A 22,590-nucleotide genomic window follows, 5' to 3' on the forward strand; every position below is an offset into this window, starting at 1 on the left:
GTAATATCATTGACCTCTTGCTACTCAAAAAGTGCATCTGCATATCTATACAACATTTTAAATGACCACTGTTATTACTTGGCCTTGTCTGTAATATGTCAGAGTCCTAAGAGAAAAGAGATGAATCTGCAAATGTTTCTCACCGCTAACTGGAAACTACATGGCCACTCCCACAGACTACAGAAGTCCTTAGGACAAGTCAAGACAGCAAGTTCATCTGGATATGAGTGTATCTTGTCTMATTCGACTCTCAATATCTGGGAAGAAAATGAGAGCAAGTGGGAAAAATACGATACTAATGGGCTTGCTCCATTTCCTAGAGAAGGAGGTGGTAGGAATTGGCTTCTTTTCACTGAAAATCTGTGCTAAATATGTTCCCTATCTGCAGGTTCAGCTTGCCACTGACAGCTTAATTAGCGTTCCTCAGCAACGGGGAAACATTCTGAGTGACAAAACTTACTGGTTTTGGCTGAGATTTCAAAGTGTTTTCTTTACAATACATTCCATGGCTATTTTTAAACTTCTTGCAAAGTTCACAGTTTAGCATTTTGATTCAGAGTGAAATTTTCAACAGCAAAAAATGCCTTCACCAGAGTAATGCATTTCTGAGGGAAATGGGATGTGTACAGCAGACCTGAAATACATGGAGTTCATCCTGAAACTTGTGACCTATGGCAGTAGCAGCTGCCATATCCTACCTCTCAGTCTGAGAAGAAAATAGGGATACTTGGTTGAAGCAGAACCCGAATAGACAGTTCAACAATTGAAGAAAATAGACTATAAAGTAAAGGTGGTGAGAAATGAAGTAATACCATTTGAAGATAACTTGCAATGACTTTTGCTGTCAATACCAAACAAAACTGTACATAGCTTCAGAAGGGACTCAGAAGGCAAAGTGGAGGAACAATAAGGTGCCAGTTAAAATTTCATATTAATGGATATATCCTGAAAGGAACAGCCATTACACACACTACTATAGTCTTATTAACTGCAACAACTCAGAATAAAGACACAGGAGTCACTGGAACAAGGTAATGAAACTTCTGTTCCATAGCAGTTAAAAAGGAAAAATGATGAGCTATGTAAGGAGAGGAGAGGCATAAAGTTCTCAAAACACCTTCATGCCATTAAATACACTTTGCTCTGTACTGGAATATTGTGTATTGCTGATATTAATACCCAAAAAAAGAGACTGCAAAGATAATGATTGATTACTATAGAGGAGAGCTAGAGTTAGAGAGGATACAACAGATATATGAGAAATTAAATACTTCAAGCTAATAAACAAAGACTATTAAACAGTATCATCTGTGAGGTCCATCTCTTTGCAGTCTCAAGTGGGCCTTTGCACTTCTCTAACATGAGCATATGCTAAACGGATTTTGAAAAATAAAATTACGTATCTAAGAGGAAAATGCAAAAATACTTTGAATCACTAATTTGATTCAAAGGCGTTGACCTAACTTTGCATATTTTGGCAGTGGGAAAAAAACTATCCATATTTAAAGATAATAGTGATTAAAAGCATGTCTGCAGAGGAAGATAAATGGGAAGTCAACAATACTGATTTCTGTAAGCATCTGATATTACAAAGCATTTATGAACCTACTGAAGGGTCCTTACTGAATAGGAAAGCTTTCTTGGGCCAGGACCTAAGTAAGACTGCATTTATTCATGGTATAGTGGACTCCAGTTATTCAGGTCATTTATAAGCCTGATAGTTAAAAATTCTGAAGCAAGGAAAGAAAAATTGAAAGAAAAAAAGAAAGTAGACATATATTTCAAAATCATCATCCCATCACCATCAGTAATAATGTCTAGCAGTGTGTATTTATAAATCTGCCTAAAGCACTTGTAATTTTTGCTTTGTAATAAAATAAGAATGATGCTTACACATCTCTATACATTTCTGGAAAAATCCTGCGGTAATATGTACTACACATGAATATTTATCAGAGTAAAAATAACTATTATACCCATATTTAATTTTTAATCTGAGATCTTGGATATCATTATCTTTCCTGGCAGTATTCAGAGGAATAATTTCATAATTTAGTAGTGAAAAGAACTGCAAATGAACCATAAGTAAACAGAACAGAATTATCTTTTGCAAAGATCGGAGAAAGGGAGACTGAGGGTATGCAGGTTGCATGTGAAAATATATTTAATGCATGACAGACCTCCTTGCTTTGAATTTTGCCTCCAGAGTTCCCACACTCGGGAATTATATCTCTAAGCAGGTCCCGTCTCTGTGCCTGGGTCCTGGACTGGTGTGATTACATTACAGTCTCAGGTACTTTGGTTTGGTTTCATATTGTTTGCTTTACTGAAAAAAGTTTCTAACCCTAATGGTTACAAGAAAAAAAATCTTGAAAACTGCAACCCAGCGTAACCAATGGCAATAACACTGACTTTCACCTGCAGGTCAGCGACAAGAGAAAAGGATGTGTGAGAGGGCCACACAGCACCAAGGGTTTTGCTTTACAGAGGCACTCCTATTTGTCTGTTCCATGCTCTCATGTGGATGCAACCCCGGGTGTCACCAGCACCCCTGAGCTGGCAGGTGCCAATTCCCTCTCTGTGCCCAGCTTTTCCCTGTCCAGGAAACATGCAGAGCATATATGGGGAAACCCAGCTCAGCAGCAGATCGGACCAATACAGAAAGAGCCAAACTAAGTTTTAGCAAATGAGACAAATCAGGATTATACAAAATAGATACCTTTTAAACGCTCAATGCACCAGAGAATCAGACAGACCAGGAAAAAAAGCATGAAATCGGGACTATTACAGCTCATCCCATCAGGTTTTAATTTGTCTAGCCTGGATTTAGCATTTGAGAAAGGTCTTACTGACAGCCTTCATTGGCCTCAAGATTGCTGTTCAGTTGCGTAAAGCTAAGCAATAGGTGAATAAATGCTTTCCTGGCTCAAGCTGAAACACTTTTCATAGGACAGAACTCTTAGAAATGGGGAAAAACTCCTGCCAACTATGCAGTCACTATCCAGGCCAGTCAAAGAGTGGCTGCTTTAGTATATTCAAAGAATTTCACTAGTCTAGTTTTAAATGCCTCAGTGAAGAAAGAATGAGTTTTACAAAGCTGTCTGCAGGAGCTGTACACCAATTCCTTTAAAATTAATGGGAACTGAGCACTTAAAATTTGTAGGTGATTTAAAATACTAAGTGGAGCAACCAGTACAACTGGAAGACTGTACTACACAGATCATTAAATCTCCAATTTATTACATATTCAGCATAAAACTTCCTGTATTTCACTTGGCCCTATTCCTTCTAGTTCTATTTTCTGGATCCAAGGCAGTTTCCTCCCTTGCCATGGTGCTTGAACACCCCACACATGACAGTCACCTTGCTTGTCAAACACACATTTAGCTCCTTTTAATCTTCATGAATCAATCTCTTCAGACATTTATACACATTGTCATTCTCCCCTGAATTCTTTCCAGTGTGTCAACAGCTTTCTGGGTTTGAAGTACCCGAAATAAACACTAACTTTTTCGCCAGTGCCTAATTAACAGTTCACGGCCAGTATAAGAGTCTCTTTCTCTCACTGATTCCTTATATTTTGATTCATTCCCTAAAAGCATCAGTATTAGTAATAATAGCCTGCCCCCATCTTAGCAATATATGCAGTTCTACAGAGCTTGGGGGTACCTCGAGGTTTTAACGCGTATGCATTATAAGTCTCAGATGTTTTTGTCAGAAAATCCACCCTATTGCCATTGCAGCATATACCCCATCTGCTCTTGAACTCACCTGGCACTGAGTCAGGCCTTGCTGACTGACACCGGGACTGCCTGCACAAACTGCTGCCGTCATTCCCCATGGTTAATGGTCTAACCAGAGAAAAGTGAGGGTGTGTGGGAGTGTCTGGACTTTGGCACCAAGCACTCTGATTAAGGAACAGGGATGCAGAGGTCTTTTCTTCCCTGTAAACAGAAAATCAGTTAAGTTTATTGTGTGGATTTCACACATTTTGCACAGGCATATAATGTGCAAAGGACATATAAAATATGCATACTGTATTTATTATTGCATTATTTATTGTATTGTATTATCATGTTTATTACTGTATTTTGCATAGATTTACTGTGTTCACTGCACACATAAACTAAATCTATGCAATATACATAATAAACAGCATACATATTTTTGACATACTCTGCCCTTGGTTGTAGGTGGAAGAATTGCAACTTCTATATTGTTTGACACATCACATTATAATTTTCCATTTTCCATTGTTTATAATTCTGCCAGATTTGAACTCTTTGCACTGAATTTCCACATAATTTCTTCCTGCCTCTGATTTAGTTTCTTTGAAGAGTTTGAGTAAAACTGATTCAGCCATTTTCAAGGACAATTCTTATGAAGAACAGCCAGTTTAAACTATGCTGAAAAATGCTCATTTTCTGAACCTCTCCAGCCATAGTCTGGAGAAGAAATTTAGAGAAGAACAATTAGCCCAAACACAGGAAGAGTCACCAACTTTTCTTTGTGGAAATATATCCAGATAGGCTAATCCCTTGTTTTTGAAATACTTCAACTTCTCTGCACATGTTTTTCTGTCATGAATGTGGTTCAAGAACCTCTGGAACCCAAATTCTGGGGAACACAGAAAAAGCTACCGGTATTGCTTTCCTTACTCAAAATAGTCTATGACTCTGCTCGATGTTTCCTGACTGAGACCGGGGTGCCCAGCCTAAGTCCACAGCCAGTCCAATGAACCATATTGTTTTTCACAGTGCTGTCAATTCCAAGTTTGATACAAATGTTAGAAGACAGTTTTGAAGCAATTTAGAAAGCACTGACTATCAAACACTAGCCCAGTCTAAAGTGTAATGGACTGAGAGAAGACTGAGTTCAGGCCTGTATTTCTGAAGATGAAGGTAAAGAGTTCTGTGAACATTGATATTTTTTGGCTGAAAACTTTCCAAGATGTGGATTCTGAATGGTGACTTCCATGCACATGGGGTTCAATGGGTGAATAATATGCAGTGATAAAGTCACATTTTAAGAAGAATTTTACTTGAATTTTACTTTCCACTTAGTCTTGACTGAAAATGAACGGACTCTGGCACGAATCCTATAAGGAGTTTTGGGTTAGATTCCTGTTTGAAGATAAAGGTTAATTCACATTTTCAGAAGTCCAAAACTTTTCAAAAATTGCCTACCAAGATGCTCATTTCAAAGCATTCACTTACAGAGCCAGGCTGGCACAATGCTGTAATTACAGAGTACACTCAGTGAAGGTTGGATACCTTTTAATGAAGCTTCGACTTTTTTTTCTTGTTTGCCCTGGGTCAGCCCTTTTCCACTCTGTGTCAGTCATTGTAGGTTCCTGTTCCTTTTCCCATCCCTCTTTCTGCTTTGTTGTTGAGGAAGATGGTTTAATGATGTTCTCTAAGTTTTCCCTTTCTTCTCTTGCCACCCATCCCTGCCTTCTGCTGCAGTGGAGAGGAGTATACCAAGCAACAGCCTGAAAAAGCAACATACATGTCATTGGTTAATTATATTTTGCATTTTCTCATCAAGATAATTGCTTATTGTAGACAAACCAGGAAGGACTGAAAGGGTAGGTGCTCCAAGGTATTTCTGAGTCATCTATCATTGGAAAGATAAATACTAATGGCATCCACCAAATTCCAGCTTTTTTCTTTGGTTTTTAAAATCCATTTCCAAACTTCAAATGTATTTGGGGTAGATTCATCATGTAAGAGCTTTGAAGCATCACTGCTTGAATTACGTGCAACAGAGAAAGAAGAAAACAAAAGGGGATACGACAACTCTGCAAGTATGTCAAAGGCTGCTGAAGAAAGAAAGAACAATCTGTTCTCCATGTCCACAGTGGGTAGGACAGGAAGGAATGGATTAAACAGAGGCAACAAAAATTCAGTTTAGGTTCTAGGAAAGCTTTTCTAGCCATACGAAAAGTGAAGCATTAAAGCAGATTGCTGAGGGACATGGTGCAGTCTCCATAACTGAGGGTCCTTCAGAACCATCCAGGCAAACATCTGCCAGGAACCATCCAGGCAGAGTTAGTCAAGTCTCAGGTTCCCTTCCAGCTTCTGACTCCCTGGCACCAACATAATAGCAAGTATGGCCAAATGGAGCAAAAAGAGGAGGTAATGTGAAAAGGCAAGATTAAAAGTCAACATTCACTTAGCAGTTTGTAGCGAGTAAATTATGCTACTTTAGGGAAGCTGCAGAACTTGCATTGTTTATGAAAATCACAAATCTTTTACTTACAGTTACTGGTTCAAGCTTGGTTGAAAATGACCAAAACTGTAGTTGCCACTGGTCAGGTACAAGGTAAAAAATGATCTTGGGCATGTTCTCGCTCCCAAGAAAACAAAAGTTTGCCTAAAAATTAAAAATTACAGTAGCCAAGCTGATGGCAGTTACTAATGGGCAGCCCTGGACTGAATAGCCAGGGGTATAGCTGGACCTTTCATGGCTGAAGCACAGTGGAAGAAGATAAGCTGGTAACTTGTGCTTGTGGGGCCTATGCTTTAACAGTGGTGTGGATACTAGCCCTTTGTTCAACAAGTTTTTCATCAGCCTACTGATTTTCTTCAGTCCTTCAGATCCTAAAAATTAGCATCCAAACTTAAGCAAAGCTAACAGAGATCACAACTTTGCTCTATTTGGTTTGCCTGGGCTTGATTATACAAGGAGTTTAACAATATGATCCTAAATCTTTGAAGCAAGTCCAGAGATAGCTGTCTGGGTGAAGAAATGTAGTGATTTTGTCCAGGGCACTCACTTGACCATTAGGTTCACAAAGAATGGTAGCACAACTGAGGCCAGTCCTAAATCTCTTCAGGTCCTTCCATAGAAAATCTGAGGGAGGTTTGTGAAACACTTTAGCATCTGCTGCCCAAACCTGCAAAGATCAAGTAGCCATCAGATTAAAGACAAAATGGCTCCTGGATATTTATTTAATACATGGACTCAATAAAAGCATCATGTTTTCCTTTTCCTTTTTGATTTCTGTAACACTGTTCACCATTTTATCTGTGAAATCAAAGCTGAGAGAATTGTATTTCAAGACTTGCTGCTTAGTTATATTGATTATTTTCAAGTACCTCTCCTGTGGATTAACAGAGATTAGCAAAGGCACATTTTTCAAGGAGTGATAGTAGGTCCAGGGCTTTTTGGCCCAGCTTGCTGAGAGTAAGATTAAAAATAAGCAGTTTCTTTTATTTTCTGAATTACTAGGGGCTTTTGAAGAGATCTGTGATATCAGCTTTAAAATTCCGGTCCCTGCTTGATTCTGGATTCCCTCTACTCAGGGAGAAGCTGTCTCAGCTGGGGACTAGAAAATTTTTGTACTTTTGTCTTTATACAAAAGATTTGACAATGATGTCCTTTATAAACTTAACACAATTATTTGTGACCTTTATCACCAACACAGTAGCAAAAGGACCGATTATGAAAACACTTCTCTTGCATAAGACAGTCACAACACACTTTTGCAAACAGTGTTCCTAAAGGATTTGGCATTTGCCATCTGTGAGAAAATATCTTTAACCATTTCCTGGAATCCAAAACAATTCTCATTCAATTTTAAAGAAGTGTCTTGAAAAAAATAAGTGCTCTCTTCTAAAAGTGCTCACCATACGGCTCTCTGCCAAGGTGTATTTGTGGCTTTTTCAGATTTACATCAGAAGACAGCAGCGACTGTGGCTTTTCTGGGCTCCTGCCAGCTTGCATTTCCAGCAGTCTCACAAGAGGGGTCACACAGGGCAATGGTGAACTTGGCTGATGAACATGGATTTTTCCTCATTTTATTCTGCAGGGCCTCAATTTTCATCTCAAAAAAGGAAACAAGTCCTGGTGGTAAAAGAGGCTTCGGGCCATACTCCAACCATCTACTCTGGCGTCTAACTTGACTGTTTTGCCTTGATTCATCTGTTGTTCTCACAGGGAGCTGGGATCTGGAAGTCCTACATAACTGTCTGTCTGACACAGACACAAACACTACTGTACATGAACTTTAGATGCAAGAGTAGGCAGGCTGAATACAGCCATTTGAAATTAATAAACCAGCAGAAATTTCCTGCTTGCATTTGCTGAAACAGCAGCTCTGATGGACCTCCTATGTCAGTCAGTTGTTCACCCAAAAGCCCTTTAATGATAAGGGGAATGGCAACCTTGTAGATGCCTTCAGCAGTGATCAGAGCACTTCAGAAAGAGCTGGGGAAAGTGAGTCCAATTTTTTTTTTTGATGGTTGGAGCATAAAAGCCAACTAAGAGAAGACCGTTTCTGGGGAGCTCTGCAAGGTGTTTTGCAGCCAGCCAAGCAGCCAGCACCTTTACCCAGTGCAGCAAAGGCTGTGTCTTGTCCAAGAGTGGGTACGGTGCTTGGTATTTTCGTCCCAGAGGCTGCTGGAAGCTGGCTGCCCACCCAGGCAGACGTTCTTCAGCTACACTTATGACTGAGCCTTGGTCACGTTTAGTTCACGTCCAAGCTTTTTTCATTACCAGGGACGTCAAATGCATATTTGTGTTGTTTTCTACTTAAAGCTTTTCTGGGTTATGATGAAGTCATCCGACTCTTGGCATCTCAGATCCTATCTACCTCTCTATCACTCATTCAAGCTGGCAAAAAGGTACATCTGGACTCCTTGGAGGGGAAGCCATTTCTGAAAATCAGCAACCCATGTACTTGATTTTTAACATATAGTTCTGACACAAAATCAAAGGAGAGCACATCATTATCTTTATTTTTTTTCAGAGTGGGAAACTAAAGCATAGAGAGTTACTATTTGCTTAAAGTTGTCCAAGGCAAAGCCAGGAACAAACCCCATTGCCAGGACACCGGTTTATGCCTTTCTCTGCTAAATCACAGCTGTCCCCAGATGGTGTGCACAGGCTGGAAAGTACCATGACCCTTTATTTCAGATGAGACCTTGCTACAGCTACCTCTCAGACTATACACAGAACCATATTAATGGCATGTGGGATGCATGGCATTAGTTGCAAATGCAATTTGTTTTTCAATTCTATTATTTGTGGATGTCTGATCCAAGGTTTCAGTCCACACCCACTGTTGGCAAAAACTGTCATGACTGAAAATAATCTGACAGCATGGAGAGATTCTATGCGAGCAGTGGTTGGGAACAGGAAGGTATCAAACAAGGGCTTTCCAGGATATCTTTCCACTGCTAGGCAACACAAAATGGTGAACATTTCATGAAAATGCCAGGCCTGTACTGCTGGTGGGCACTAGCAGCTTCTTTTGGATTCATCATGATTTGTGAGTGTTAATCCTTCTGAACATATGAAACCATAAACTCAATTCTATACCATCAGGCTAAGAGTGTAGCCCTAATTTGCCAGGCAGAGGCTGAGAAAAGGGATTATGGCAAGGCATTCAGCCCCCCCCCCCACACACACACACTTACTGTCACAGCAGAGCCAGCCACCATCCTGATTTTTGGGGGAAACCGGAATACCGCCACTGGTTGACCTTGGATGTTCTGCATCAGGAGATAGTCCCCAATGCTCTCCTCTTTTTCAGGGGCACAGTTCAGGATCTTCACAAAAAGACCACCTGAATGAACTTCAGCAATTTTCAAGTTTCCTACAGCACTGAAAGAACAGAAGTAGATGCAAAAGTTTGAAAGCACTGCCTAATTGAAAAAACACATGTATTTCCTTATAACCACTTGCCTAGGTGTCAGTAATTAACGGCAAGTAAATGTACCATAGGCAGAATGTTTACAGCACTGTCATTTTACCTTTCATACAGTGGCTTTCTTCTAAAAAATCCATTTGCATTAAAATTAGTATGTCCTATTTATCTTCCACACTTAGGGAGCATCCATTACCATCAGAAATTAAAAGATTTCTTGTGGGGCAAAAAGTCACCATTATACCATTTGCATTTGCTTTTGTCTAAATCTATATAGGACACAACCTCTAAGGCTGTTCCTTCCATCAGTCAGCCTTTATCCTCCTGCCTCTCATTCTTTTTTCCTTACTGGAGAAAGACAAATCTTTATTATTAACTCCTTATTATTAACTCAGAAAGACTCCATGTTACAAGAAGCAAATTTCATCTCTCCTTTCTTTCAGAATGATAGCAAAGCAGGGTCCACTAGGTATCTGCAGTAAGATCAGGGACTTCTTGCGTGAGCAGGGGAACACACAATCTCTCCCGAGCGCTGGAAAAGAGATTCATCACTTGACTGTTCCTTTAAGTAACATACGTGTCAAGAGAGCACTTTAAAACACTCAGTCCCAGACTGTAATACTCATCACAGGTCTTATTAGACATGTTGTGAATGAAGTCTAAGAATCATTCAACTTTCCATGCAGCATTCATTGTGATTAATTTAATTATCTAGCACTGGTGCAGTGTCTTTGTCTTCTGCGTGTGTAATGGTTTTGCCCTTGCCACATTTGTCTTGTTCCAGTAAGTTTAAGTCATGTATGTCTGTGTCTATAGAAAAGGTTGACCCAATAGCCCAGACAGCCAATGTGTTTGCTTAACGTAGCAAAATACTAATCGACAGCCTGACAAATACTGCCCACCCCTCCCAAATAATTCAGCTATGCAGTGGTGGAGCAGTGAGTCATGCTTGCTCATGACAGCCGGGCTGCCTCCAGGCTGCCTTGGGCACTGATGAATTTGAAAGCCGAGTCAGGGGAGACCTGTTCCCTCCCCGGGCAGAGAAGACATGCTGAGCTAGTCTCTGACTTTGCTGCCCCTCCTCTCCTCTCTTGCAAACTTTGGGAACTCCAGAGCATTCCCCCTGGTCACATCCTGGTCCATTTGCACTTCAGCAGGGAGAGACCTGGAGACAGCTTTGCAGAGAGGTAATGCCTTGGGCAGGCTTTTGGCAGCAAAGTCAGGTGAAGAAGTTGTTCCTCACATTCACACGCTCCTCCCTCTTCTGGCTGCTTCCTTTCACCCAGCCACCAGTTTGCCACCTTTCTCCCTTCCTCTCTGCTTGTGGGACCACACTTTATGCTGCATCACTGAAATAACCCGGTGTTGAAGAGTTTGGGGAACATTATTTTAAGCTGAGTCTTTTCAGCAGGCTCTGCAAACCACTGTACCAATACAACTGAAGGGATAGCAAACTGTGCCCGAAGCTTTTCAAAATGCTGATGCAGAGAATGATCCTGTACTATCCCTGGAGTGTTAGTCATCATTTACACATGGGCAAAGCAAGTGGAAAATGCTGCCTCTCAAATCCACTGTTGCAGAACTACAGCCCCTGAGCTCCAGCAATGGTCTAGCAGTCCACTGGGCTTGGTGCTCTAAAAACCAAACAACAGCAACAAAAAGAAAACCCTGTCATTTTTGCCCTCTCAATGGGTGTAGACCCAGTTATGACAGTGGGAGAAGCCTTTTAAACTGTGTAGTGGGCAAAGGTCATGCTGATGGTTCTGAAATTTGCCTAGATTGTTCTCCTATTTCTCTCCATCTGTCAGAAGAATGAGAAAGCTTGTGCAAAGGAAAAGTCTTGGGTGCCAAAATGTATGTAGGAAGAGGAGAGGGAAAAGAAGACAGGGAGAGGAACCTCTTAAAATGATCATAAAAGGCCATTTTTATAATGCAACTTTGTAAGTAGCAGGATCCTAGCTGATAACAGAGTGAATCATGAGGGTCTAGGGTAGTAAGCGTTTAAGCCTGACTTTCCCTAAACAAGACTTCAGTTTGACCTTAATGAAGCCAGGGAGACTTGGGAATATAAAACAGAGCTGACAGGTTTTTGATACAGTGCAGGGGATTGACAAAGGAGCAGGTGATAGGACATGGGAATTTGGAATTGGAAGCTGTTGAAGAGGGAGGTTGCAGGGGAAAAAGTGAAACATCTAGGACTTTTAAGGATTTGCACAGCCAGCCAGTCACTGGATGGCAATAGACTTTTGTGAGTTTAAATGAGGGAATAACCTCTCTAAGGAGATGTTAACTGAAGGCTTCGAAGCTCTTTTTAGCAAGTTAGTTTATGTTTCAAAATACTGGACCAGCTCCTGGGAGACAGGAGCTAAAGTGCTGAAGTGCATGGAGGAGAGGTCAGTGTGCATTGATGCTGTGCTTTCTTCTGCTACGTGCTAATATTCTGTGTTGGAACAGTCTCCATAACTTTGAATAATGTACACAAAGCTGCATGTTGCCACAGGGCAGAGAAAATGTCAGTGCCCTTGGCAGCACAGGGTGCATCAGCCATATACCTGTGACCTGCCATTAGGATGCCATTTGAACTGGTCCTCTCTGCACTGGTGGAGGTAGCAACACAGCATTTTAACTATAAAACATGCCAAGAACTGATGTTTTCTAAGTGCATATSTCTTTAGTAAAGTTATAAATTGATACAATTACTGTGTTGGGAAAGGCTTGCCTCCAGGAGCACAAGCCTATTTAGTTGTATGCCAACAGATTTGACTACAGCAGAGGGAGAGGACAGGAAAAGTCCTGGGAGAAGGTACAGATCCATATTTGCTGAAGGCTGCAAAATGTTGCATACCTAGTAGTTGTAGACCTGAAAAGCCAAGGTTCAGCCGAGATCCAGAGTGCTTTACAGATCAGGGCTTTGACCTAACTCATCCTTAGTGAGGGTGTATCATATGCACTTAGTTACAAAATAGATATTGATGATTTTCAGTACCCGCAAACAAAACTTCAGGTATCACTGTCTCCTTTTCTTATCTTCTGCAAAACAGTCACTCCAAAAATATAGTGCTTTAACACTGCTCAGGTGCAAAAGCTAGAGAAAGAGTTAGTGCAACATTCACATGAAACACACAGTGGCTGTCTCTAAACATTAGTGCCAGGACACATGTGACAATACTATCACCCTCGCTGCATACAATTAATAGCTGAAAAACCTGATGCAAAACCTGGCCTCAACTCCCATTTCTCAGTAGCCATTACTAACATTCTAATTAAACATATAACCATCAAAGCACTTTAAGCATTTTCACAAATCATTCTCAATGGCAAAGGGTTGCAAATTAAAGTTGATTACAAACATCATCAAAATATCCTAGCTGGTCAAACCCATGTATTTCTACTAAGTTTGTGTATAGTTTCACCGTGGCTTCACTACAGATTAGATCCAGATATACTAATCATCAATAGTATAGAGCTATTACTAAACTGTGTGTTCACACTATATCTTCACACTAACTCAAAAGCTGTTGTATAATGCAATATCAAATTAAAAGATTGGGTATTGTGTATTACAATGCAATTTTATTTCTTTAAGTTCTATACCAAGGAAAGGTGCACTTTAAATTCAAAGTGAGTGAAGTAAAAAGGGGTGCTAGTGTTCTGGCATTGCTGAATACCATAATAGTAATAAATCAAATGAGAATAAAAAGAATTGCCTAATTTGTGCATTTAACAAATTTAACCACAAACAAAGCAAACTGTCATCGCCTTTTACTCTTTATCTTCAACAATTAGCAGAGCTAATGATTTTTCTTGCTTTCTGTGTGAGACAAGATGTGTCTCAATCCCCCCTGGAAGATAGTTCACACAATACAAGGAAATGCATAAAGAGAAAGGTAATATCTTTTATCTCTTAGTGTTTATCTAGAGTTTTTCTCCCCAAACTCAGCCAAATAGTACAGCGTATCTCATTATTTGGAAATAGCTGTAGAACTCTGAACATAACAGGAGTTTTCTTGCTGGCTTTCAAAGGTGTCTTTTCTTATGGCTCTCCCTATAATGTCCTGAGAATTACGTAGGTCTCATTAAGGAAACATATGCATGAAGCACTGTGGGTTTACAAGGACTAAGTCTGTGAGAGAAATGCATATAAAATTGACAGAATTACAAAATGAATGAGGCAGGGAGAGCAGCAGGCGTCAAAGAGCTGGGACTCAGAAAAGCATTTGATAAAGTGCCTCTCAAAATGTTATCTCTCATTGGCTTAGATATAAATACAGTCACAGGAACTATCTGAAGGACTGCAAAGAAGGAATAATAATAGACAAGGGGCTTGGGTCTCATATGTTACCTAGTGGGACTTGAGGTAGCTCTCATTTCATGGAGCATATCCACTTGTAATGCGGAAAGGGCAATAAAACAGCTGGTTAACAAAATATGTAGATAACATTAAGTCGAGAGGAGAGGGCAGGGGAACACAGATGAGGACAAGAGAAATAGTACAAAGAGTCCTGGATAGCTTAGAAATATGAGCAGGAAATAAGTGAGATGCAGCTCTTGGAAAATGGTAAACTAATTTATCAGTGGGGAAATAACATTCACTGGGAGAGAAAAGTACGGAGAGCAATAACGCTGAAAGAAGGCTAGGATGCCTAGTCAATGATGCATTTGCAGTGTGACAGAAGAAAAAAGGCTCTTACAGTTTTATGGCACCCTCCGTGCTAAGCAGGGAGCACAGAGAGTGGAAGATTCCCTTTGTACAGCTGTGGAGAGGGGAAACTTGGAAAACTGATCCTGATTTTCACATGCACCAGTGTGGCTTCACTAACTGTAAGAAAATTCCTCCTAAATCCTCCTCATGTCAGGAACAGATGCGGATGAACAGAATTCTCCCACTTCTAATACAGGCAATACAGAGTTCACCCACTCCTCACTTCTTGGCCTGAGGCACCAAAAAGGTCATCTCATCCATGATGCTTCATTTTGTTTTGTTTTGAAGTACTACACTACTAGAAATGCTGGATTTAGGCTGGCATGAGACCAGAATAAAACATATTGAGTTCATTTTAGGACACTTCATTACCAAAAAATTATTGACAATTAGGAAGGAATCATAGAGGGGTATAAAAAATGATGAGGGATCCGGGGGCTAATTTGTGCAAAAAGGATTAAAAAAGATAAAATACTTGTCTTAATTAGATAATCACAAAGGGAATAGAGACATGTGATATCAGAATGAATATGGCTGAAAATCCCAAAAAAGGAAAGCATTATGAGGCCGAGGTACCGCCAGTGAAAAAGCATTATAAAAGTTGAATATTCTGAGAGATATCTTAGCAATAGCCTTGTGCAGCCCTGTCCACTGAACAATGCGGTAGCAAATAGTCTGTAGGAGACAGTGTCCACACTGGGGCTAGCCTTTAAACTGGAGTTGTCAATTGTCCTCATTTCTGTGAAGGAGGCAGAGCTAAAATAGTTACTCCAGCTGAGGATCTATTCTGATAGGTCTTTCCCACCCCTAGTATCTGCAAAGCTAAATTAACTATGGCAAATGCCTTTCTAGGACAACTAGCTTATCCAGGAGATAATACTTTATTTTTTCTAATGGCATTTCTAGGTTGGTATAAAATATATAAAGTCCAGTTCACCCCCTTAGTTGCCTTGCGCTGCCTCAAATAGCTTTATGCAGCTTGTGTGGTGGGACCCTCTGAAGTCCTTTGCAGTGTCAGTTCTACTCTTGGATTCAAAATTGGATGGCACCAGTTGAAGACAAGGCCAAACCAGCTATGACATACAGGTTTTCAGTTCCTTTTTTGGGCTGCCTCCACAAGTAAGGTTATCTATGAAGCCCTGGGCAGAATATAGTAGCAAACATTGAAAGGGACATGGTGATGAAGGGTGATTTACCCTTTCTGAGGGTGAATTCCAATTTGGGGAGAGTTGCCCCTAAAGCAGCGAGTGAGATCCTTATATTTCAAAGCCTTTGAGGTTCTCCCATGTTCTCCTGGATAATGACTCAGCCGCTCATCAAGGGTTTGCTTGTGTTTTGCTACTCCGCTAAGGGAGATACTGCAGGAAATGCCATCTCTTCACTGCAAAAATAAACTGCATGTACCTGAATGCAGACTTTTGGTAGTCATCATAAACAGAATGCATCCTTCCATGACTGTCCATGAATCCAAGGCTCTGGGCAATCTTCCTCTGGTCAGCAAATGAAAGGTGAAGGTTTCTTGATGGAGCAGGGTTCCAATTTGATATTTCAACATGACCTTTGGGCTGAGCTGATGAGTAAGCAAAAGACAAAGATGTTGAGTGATGTAATATTAACAAAAAGACAAATTATGAGAAAAAAACCTTTTTCTTTTGGTAACAAAAACAGAACATTTAATTTCCTCTTTGCTTCTAATTGCAAAGCGTTGCTTAACAAACCATTCTTTCAAAGCTTTAAACCAATGGCTATAAAATGGAGCACAGCCGGTAAAGTGAATATTTTGTTGCTGGCATATAGATTTATTACCTCATTGGAATTACCTTGGGTAGCTAAAAAAAATAAATTATGCCATCAGTGGTATAATTGTCATCCTGCAATTTCAGTGCGGTTAGAAGGCATAGCATCAGCTGTGAGCTGATAATGAATATATCAAGACTCCCTTCCACTTACAAAATGAATGTGATAATATCCCCTAATCTCCTTTATGTTCCCCTTTTCTAATATGTGTCCAAGAGGGACCATAAGGAACTCCCCAACCTGGCAAAGACACGGAGAACCAGAGAGAGGGAACATGATGCATGAACCTGACCCTCACTAAGAAAATGTTTTTCACCTCCAACACCAAAGTCTCTCCCAGAAACTAAATCCTTTTCAGTGCCTGTTTTGCAAACCATGCAATTGCAATCTCCTTCAATGTTATACCTTGAGTGTCATATGAGAGACTCACTCCATCAGGCAGCCTATCCTAACCAAATTCAATGGGGCAGTGAGCAGCCTGAATTGTTGTGAGAGGATCTGTCCCTCATCATATCTTGGCCCTGAAACGACTGGAACATAAACTAGCTTCATTTGACCAAATATCTGGGTCAGAGAACATCACTGCAATGCAGATTAGCTTCACCAGCTCACTGGGACTGCTGTCTCTAACTTAGGCATACAATGTTTCAGTTTTCCATATGAATTTTTTTAAACTACAAAACCCAAGATGTTTGAATTTCTGTAGTCCCTTCTACCTGTACATTTCCTCATGGCAAGGCAGTGACACAGCATCGGACACTATTCCAGCATCATTTGTAATCCTTTCACTTGGGATACTGAGGGAAACACCCTTCCGCTCCTGGGACAATGAAGCAGGTTCGCCTTCCCTTGGCAAATAAACAGTGAGTGGCAGCCAAATGTAACAACACAGGAGTAATAAGGAGACTAAATGCTACAGCACAAGTGGTCTAAAGAGAGAGCTACAGCAGGTGTACAACTTAGCAGAGTGTGAATTTTGTAGAGGATGAACTGAACCAGGAAACATGAAAGAATGGCATTTGGGGATTTGGTGGCAGAGGAACAGCACAAGGGGCAACGAGCTCCATAAGCCGGGAACTGGAAGTCTTGGAGTTTATTTCTCTGGGCTGGAGCTGTTGTCAGATTAAACATTCAGTGTGGCAGCTGAACTGGCAGCCGCAGGGTGAACAGACTGTGTTGAAGCTGCTTTTCAGTGATGTGTCAACAAGCCAGTCTGTTTCTTAGATCAGATTGATGGTTGCTTTTTCTGTTGCTAGGATCTGGGCTCCTTAAAAGGGGCTTCTAGAGAGCCTTTAGGAGGGGCCCTTTCACTGCTGAAATTCAGTGGGATCAAGTGACTAATTCTTTGGAAACTACTGTCTAAACTGTGGTAGCGTTCCTCAAGCACTCAGCAGGGGAAAATGCTGTTTAAGGGAAGCCTCCAGGAGAGTATCTCTTGGGCAGACAAAGTCTCTGGTCCTGTGGCACCCTGACCTCTGGGAAAGTCCACCTCCATCAGTCATTAAGCTGCCTTAAGCAGTTCACCCTGGTGCACCAGCTCTGCTCTGCTGGTTAGTGAAGTACTGGCCTCTCCCTACCTTTTGCTGTGTCATAGCTGTCCTGCTGACAAGGGAAAACCTATACCCAAAAATCCATAGTGGAGTGGTTAGAAAGCTCTCCTGAGATGGGGGAAGTCCTGAATTTAAACTCGCCCAACCTAAATCAGGGCAAGGATTTTAATCATAGCTTTCCACTTAGCAGGTTGACTGGATTTCCAGGCAGTGGTGGGGAGGAAGGACGTGCTCTGTCAATAAATCCTGCTGTCTAACATGCTCCCTTGGTCACTGACACCCATATGGGAACAGAAGAGGACTCAAAGCTGGTGAATAGCCCACACTCCAAAGTGGTGGAACAGCAGAGGCCACTGCTCACCATGTATCTACCCCATATCGTACATAGAAGAGCTTCAACAAGAGGGTGTGAGGAAAACCGAGCACAAAACATGGTCTAATTTGTTTGAAGTGGGTCAGTACATTAAGAAACAACTGAGAGGACAGACATGCACACACAAGCACAGATGGAGGTCACATCAGCTTCTTTTTTCCTGGAAGACCAGGCTAATTCCACATTTTCCCTTTTTTTTTTCCCCTTCAGCCTGCTGTTTAGGACAGGAGGAGTTAAACTCCTATCAGACAGCAGTCAGAAATCAGATTGGGATCTTTCCCTGCATTTTAATCTCTTGGGTAAATTTGATCTTAATTCATCAATACTTTGGAGATAATCCAAATTGCACTTTCTGGAAAAGCAATGTAACCTTCTCCCAACCACGGGCACATGAGTGCAGCTGGAATAAGCTGCAGCTACTCACTCCCAAAATCTTCATTGCAGTGCTGCACCAAAGCTAAATGTTTTGATTTGGTTCAATAGGCAGGAATGAAACATTTCAACTGAAAGTATTTGTTTAGGTCAAATGAAACATCTCGACCTTTCCGAACACACTGTTCCATGAGCAGCTGAATTAATGAAGCCTGGTTTCTAATGACTTTTTCCCTTCATTCTCCTTTCCCATCCTCCTGCCCACAACAGCTCTGCATCATGTGGATTCTCTGGCTAAGAAATGGGAAGGGGGGGCAGGATATATCAACCTTTTCTTCCTTAGGAGCACTAACAGTATCTCTCACCCCGACTGACTGTCAGTCTTCACAAACCACGTAGGACCTCATCCCTGAGGAAACTATCCCCGTGACAATTTTGGAGGAAGAAACTGGTCCATGTATTCCAAAGTTATTATGGTCATTAGAGAAATGGGTACACAAATACACCAGTATAATTATGTACCACAATAACAAAAAAATCTTATTTTTTGTTTTCCCCCAAAATGTCAGTGTTTCTTTTTTTTTTTTTCCACTGGGCAGGCCTAAAACAAATGGCAGAATATCAGAATTGCCCACTGACTAGAAACTCTAGTCATAACTGTGTTTCAAGAGCCATGTTCCATCCCTCTCTTTGCAGGATGTYGTGCAACTCCCCTAATATGACTGGCAACATTGCTCTGGTCTCCATAAATACAGCTAAAGAGCATTTAAAATTCTTTGGGGACAAATATGCTCTAGAAGGATTCACAAATGTAGCATCACCACAAAGGCACATAACAGTTTTATCCTCCTTCTCTCATGACCTTCACTCCCTCAGAGGGATGTGGGCACAAATCCCCACCCAGCAGCACAGCTTCTTCTCTGACTTGCCTTGTCTTTCTGTGGGAGACCAAGAGATCCTGTGCTGCAAGACTGCTAATGACACCAGCTGCCCTCTGTCCCACCTTGCAACATCAGGAAAAATGACATGGGGGAGGGAGGCAGAGCGCACAGACTCTCTACGAACATTCAGGCTATTCTCAGTCCCGGCTGCGGTTTGTATAGCCAGGAGAAACTATGGCACACGGAAAAGCAGGATGCTTACTGCTCAATAGCTTATTCTCATCCAGTCACTGCTCCCAGAACATGTACATACAGCTTTTTACAAACTTCTTCCAGATTTCAACACTGCGTGGAGCACAGTTACCGATTTTTCTACACAGGAAAGCTAACCCTATCATAATATAAGGCACGAAAACATAAGATTCTTTTTATATATGGGTTCCTCATTGTGGCTATAACTATAGTGAAACACAAGGGAATAATAACACTTAGCCCAGAGAAAACAGAAATATTCTCTACCACCTGAGGCCCCACCTGCCACACTCCTGCTCAGTGACAGTTGATCAGTCCCAGGCAGAGGAGGGATGTGAAATGGAAAGTTAGCTGCTCTGTTCCATTAGTTGAAACGTAATCAAAGCCTCCTCTCCAGCCACAGGGTTATATTGCCATACTGTGTGCACAGGGACATATGAAGGGCTGTGTTCTCCTCTCCTAACTACGCACCAGTCAAGAGTCTCCAAAAGCTTACCTATGGCTCTTCTCCAGAAAGCCTGAGTTAGGTCAGCAGATCGTGCCCGACTGGAGACATCTGTGGTTCTCAAAACAGAGGCAGGATGAGATGAATCTGTAGAGGACATGTCTGAAGAGCGCCTTGACCCATCTACTGTTGTGGAGTATAGAGCAATAGAGCCTGGGATTGATATCTCAGAAGACAGCCTCCCTGTTCTGTAGGAAAAACTGACTCTTTAGTAATTTATCAAAACGATCTTTAAAACAGACGACCAAAGCACACATTGACCTCTGCATATACTAAATAAATAGGTAAATGTGAGCAGGATCTTATATGGGGACAAGTCATATCAATGTTAACCAGGAAAATGACATCCCAACCTATTCCTTATTTTAAAGTGGATACCCTTCTAGCCAAGTAGTGCTGCACCGCAATACAGCCAGAAAACCCATCCTCAGTTCTGAGCAATATGCTTGCACCATCTAATGTCTACACACTGGGTTGACAATTTGTCACATCCTGCCATCTGGGCAGGTCCATATCTGTGATGAGATCTCTGGGTTCCTTTAGGCTACCAAAGCTGTCAGATAATGGCAGCTTCTGGCTGCAATCTATAACTCTAATTCTCTTCTGCACGTTGCCATGGGCAGAAGCAGACAGACTCAGGCATGTAGCGCTTGCTTTCTGGGCCAGATGAACCTAAGCCAGTTTCCACCTGGAAGCCACCTTGCCAAGTCAGCACAGCACTATGTCCTAACTAATATACCTGCTTATCATAACATGGGTGTACAGCTTTTGGATCAAACTAGCTTATGTCCATCCTGCTGGGAGCACAGGCAGGGGAATTTGTATTTGTTTGCATTTATTTTTCCTAGACGTGCTTCCAGGTGCTGACTGTGTGTACTGCTTCCTTAAAAGGACGACAAGACTGTGGTTGGAGAGGCTCCTGACAATTTGCCAGCACAGCTAAACCGCAGTGCCATGTGGTTTGCAAACATCTTCCATCATGATCTAATAGGATTTGCTGTGTTCCCATATATTAAGTTCYTCAGCTGAAAGTCTTCATCCTCCTCTTGAAGTTAAATACTTATGGGGCTCCTTTCAGGTCATCCAGAGGACCTTGCAGATTTCCTTTGTATGGCTGAAAGCTGCTGCTGGAGAGTAAGGACAGCGAGAGGGGCTCAGGGAAGGGAGGAGCTGAACCGTGGTGGTGTCCCCAGGCCAGTCTTGGCTCGTGAGACAGGATGTGGGGAAGCTATCCCAACAACCATGTGCTGCCCAAGCAAGAGTTGTTGTTCTCTGAAGCATGATTTCTCTGTTCCACTCTAGGCATCAGTCCTTTGCATCCCCTATAAGACTGGCTATGGCATTGCAGCTCAATGAGCCCTAAGTGGCCATTTAAAGCATGGGGGCATGTAACTATCAGATCCAAGACTGGTAGTCTGATACAGCTTACATTCTTATGCACTTTTTAAAGGAACTTGTGTGACTGAAGACAGCATTTGGGCACGTGCCTAATTATGGGCCTGTAAATGCAGAGGCACCCTCTGCATGCCCACAGTAACTGTCACTCTCTGGACTTCCCCAGATTTATGCCATGAAACAGGACAGCAGAAAGCTCTCCACAGTTCAGACAATATTGACACATGTAGGACTTCTTTAATTAGAAAACTCACAGCTCCACAGCATCTGTTGAAAACCACAAAGGAAAAAACAAGTGTGTTTGTACTCCTGCCTGTAAATACTCCCAAGAACACTACTTTTGGTCACAGCAACACAGCTGAAGTTGACAGTGTACAACCTGGCTTTCTGGCCGCAGTGGGAGGAAAAGGGTTTCTTTCCCAAGCATCTGGGTGGATACACTTGGTCAGGCCATTTATTTTATGAACTCCACCTGCACGTATGTGTATATGCCTCTCGCTCTGTGTGGCGGATAGAGGTGAGTGTTTGCTGTACGCTGAAGAATTTTAAAATGAACTTAATTACCTCCTGCTTTCACCTACAGCAGTACAAGTCCAGAGCAATTTCAATAACTTCAGTGAAATTACTTGTAAGCTTATACAGATGTAAATGAGAGCAAAGCTGAACCCAGAGCAAGGCTCTTTTAAGTATCAGTTCACAGGAAATATGTAGAGAGATTGGCAACCCTCTGATTCTAATACCTCATAAAAACCCTGCTTGGGCAATTAATGCCATCTACAAATATTAGGCATAGAACTACATTATGAAATCTAAAGTGCAGATAAATTTGTTTCGCTCTTAGTACCAGACAAAAAAGGAAGACATTAAAATGTCCACCTCACCCCACCATTCCTTAGAGTACAAATCCTAATGCTTGTACTGCATGTTTGTGATTAAGCAGAGGGGTGCACCAGCCTCCCAGCATTAGAAGAGGCAGCTAATGACAGTAGCAGTACTATGGATGACACATCACAACCAAAATCACCAGAATTTGTTTTCCACACAAACTTATGCAGTTTCCAGTCAAAAAGCCTGTGTTGATTAAAATGGCTTGGAAGCTCTTTAACTTATC

General features: G+C 41.5%; 1 protein-coding gene across 1 annotated transcript; it reads right to left on the reverse strand.

Annotated features, from left to right (window-relative positions):
* Nucleotides 1-5,242: 5,242 nt before the first annotated feature.
* On the reverse strand, nucleotides 5,243-20,184 carry LMNTD1 (lamin tail domain containing 1). The gene is made up of 5 exons (XM_026066884.1): nucleotides 20,076-20,184; nucleotides 15,759-15,924; nucleotides 9,423-9,609; nucleotides 6,779-6,898; nucleotides 5,243-5,491 (listed from the first exon to the last, which is right to left on the reverse strand). Exons 1-5 carry the CDS (start codon nucleotides 20,182-20,184, stop codon nucleotides 5,243-5,245), a joined length of 831 nt encoding a protein of 276 aa, XP_025922669.1.
* Between the last annotated feature and the right edge of the window lie 2,406 nt (nucleotides 20,185-22,590).

Source organism: Apteryx rowi, unplaced genomic scaffold (assembly GCF_003343035.1).
Source record: "Apteryx rowi isolate R43461 unplaced genomic scaffold, aptRow1 scaffold_25, whole genome shotgun sequence".
Taxonomy (NCBI): domain Eukaryota; kingdom Metazoa; phylum Chordata; class Aves; order Apterygiformes; family Apterygidae; genus Apteryx; species Apteryx rowi.

Bases quoted from the DNA above. Each gene is read 5' to 3' on its own strand.
- LMNTD1 (XM_026066884.1), bottom strand. From the start codon at position 20,184: ATGTCCTCTACAGATTCATCTCATCCTGCCTCTGTTTTGAGAACCACA. The intron at 15,925-20,075 runs GTAAGCTTTTGG...CTTACTCATCAG, and splicing joins TTTCTGGAGAAGAGCCATAG to CTCAGCCCAAAGGTCATGTT. The intron at 6,899-9,422 runs GTAAGTGTGTGT...TGATCTTTGCAG, and splicing joins TGGCTGGCTCTGCTGTGACA to GTTTGGGCAGCAGATGCTAA.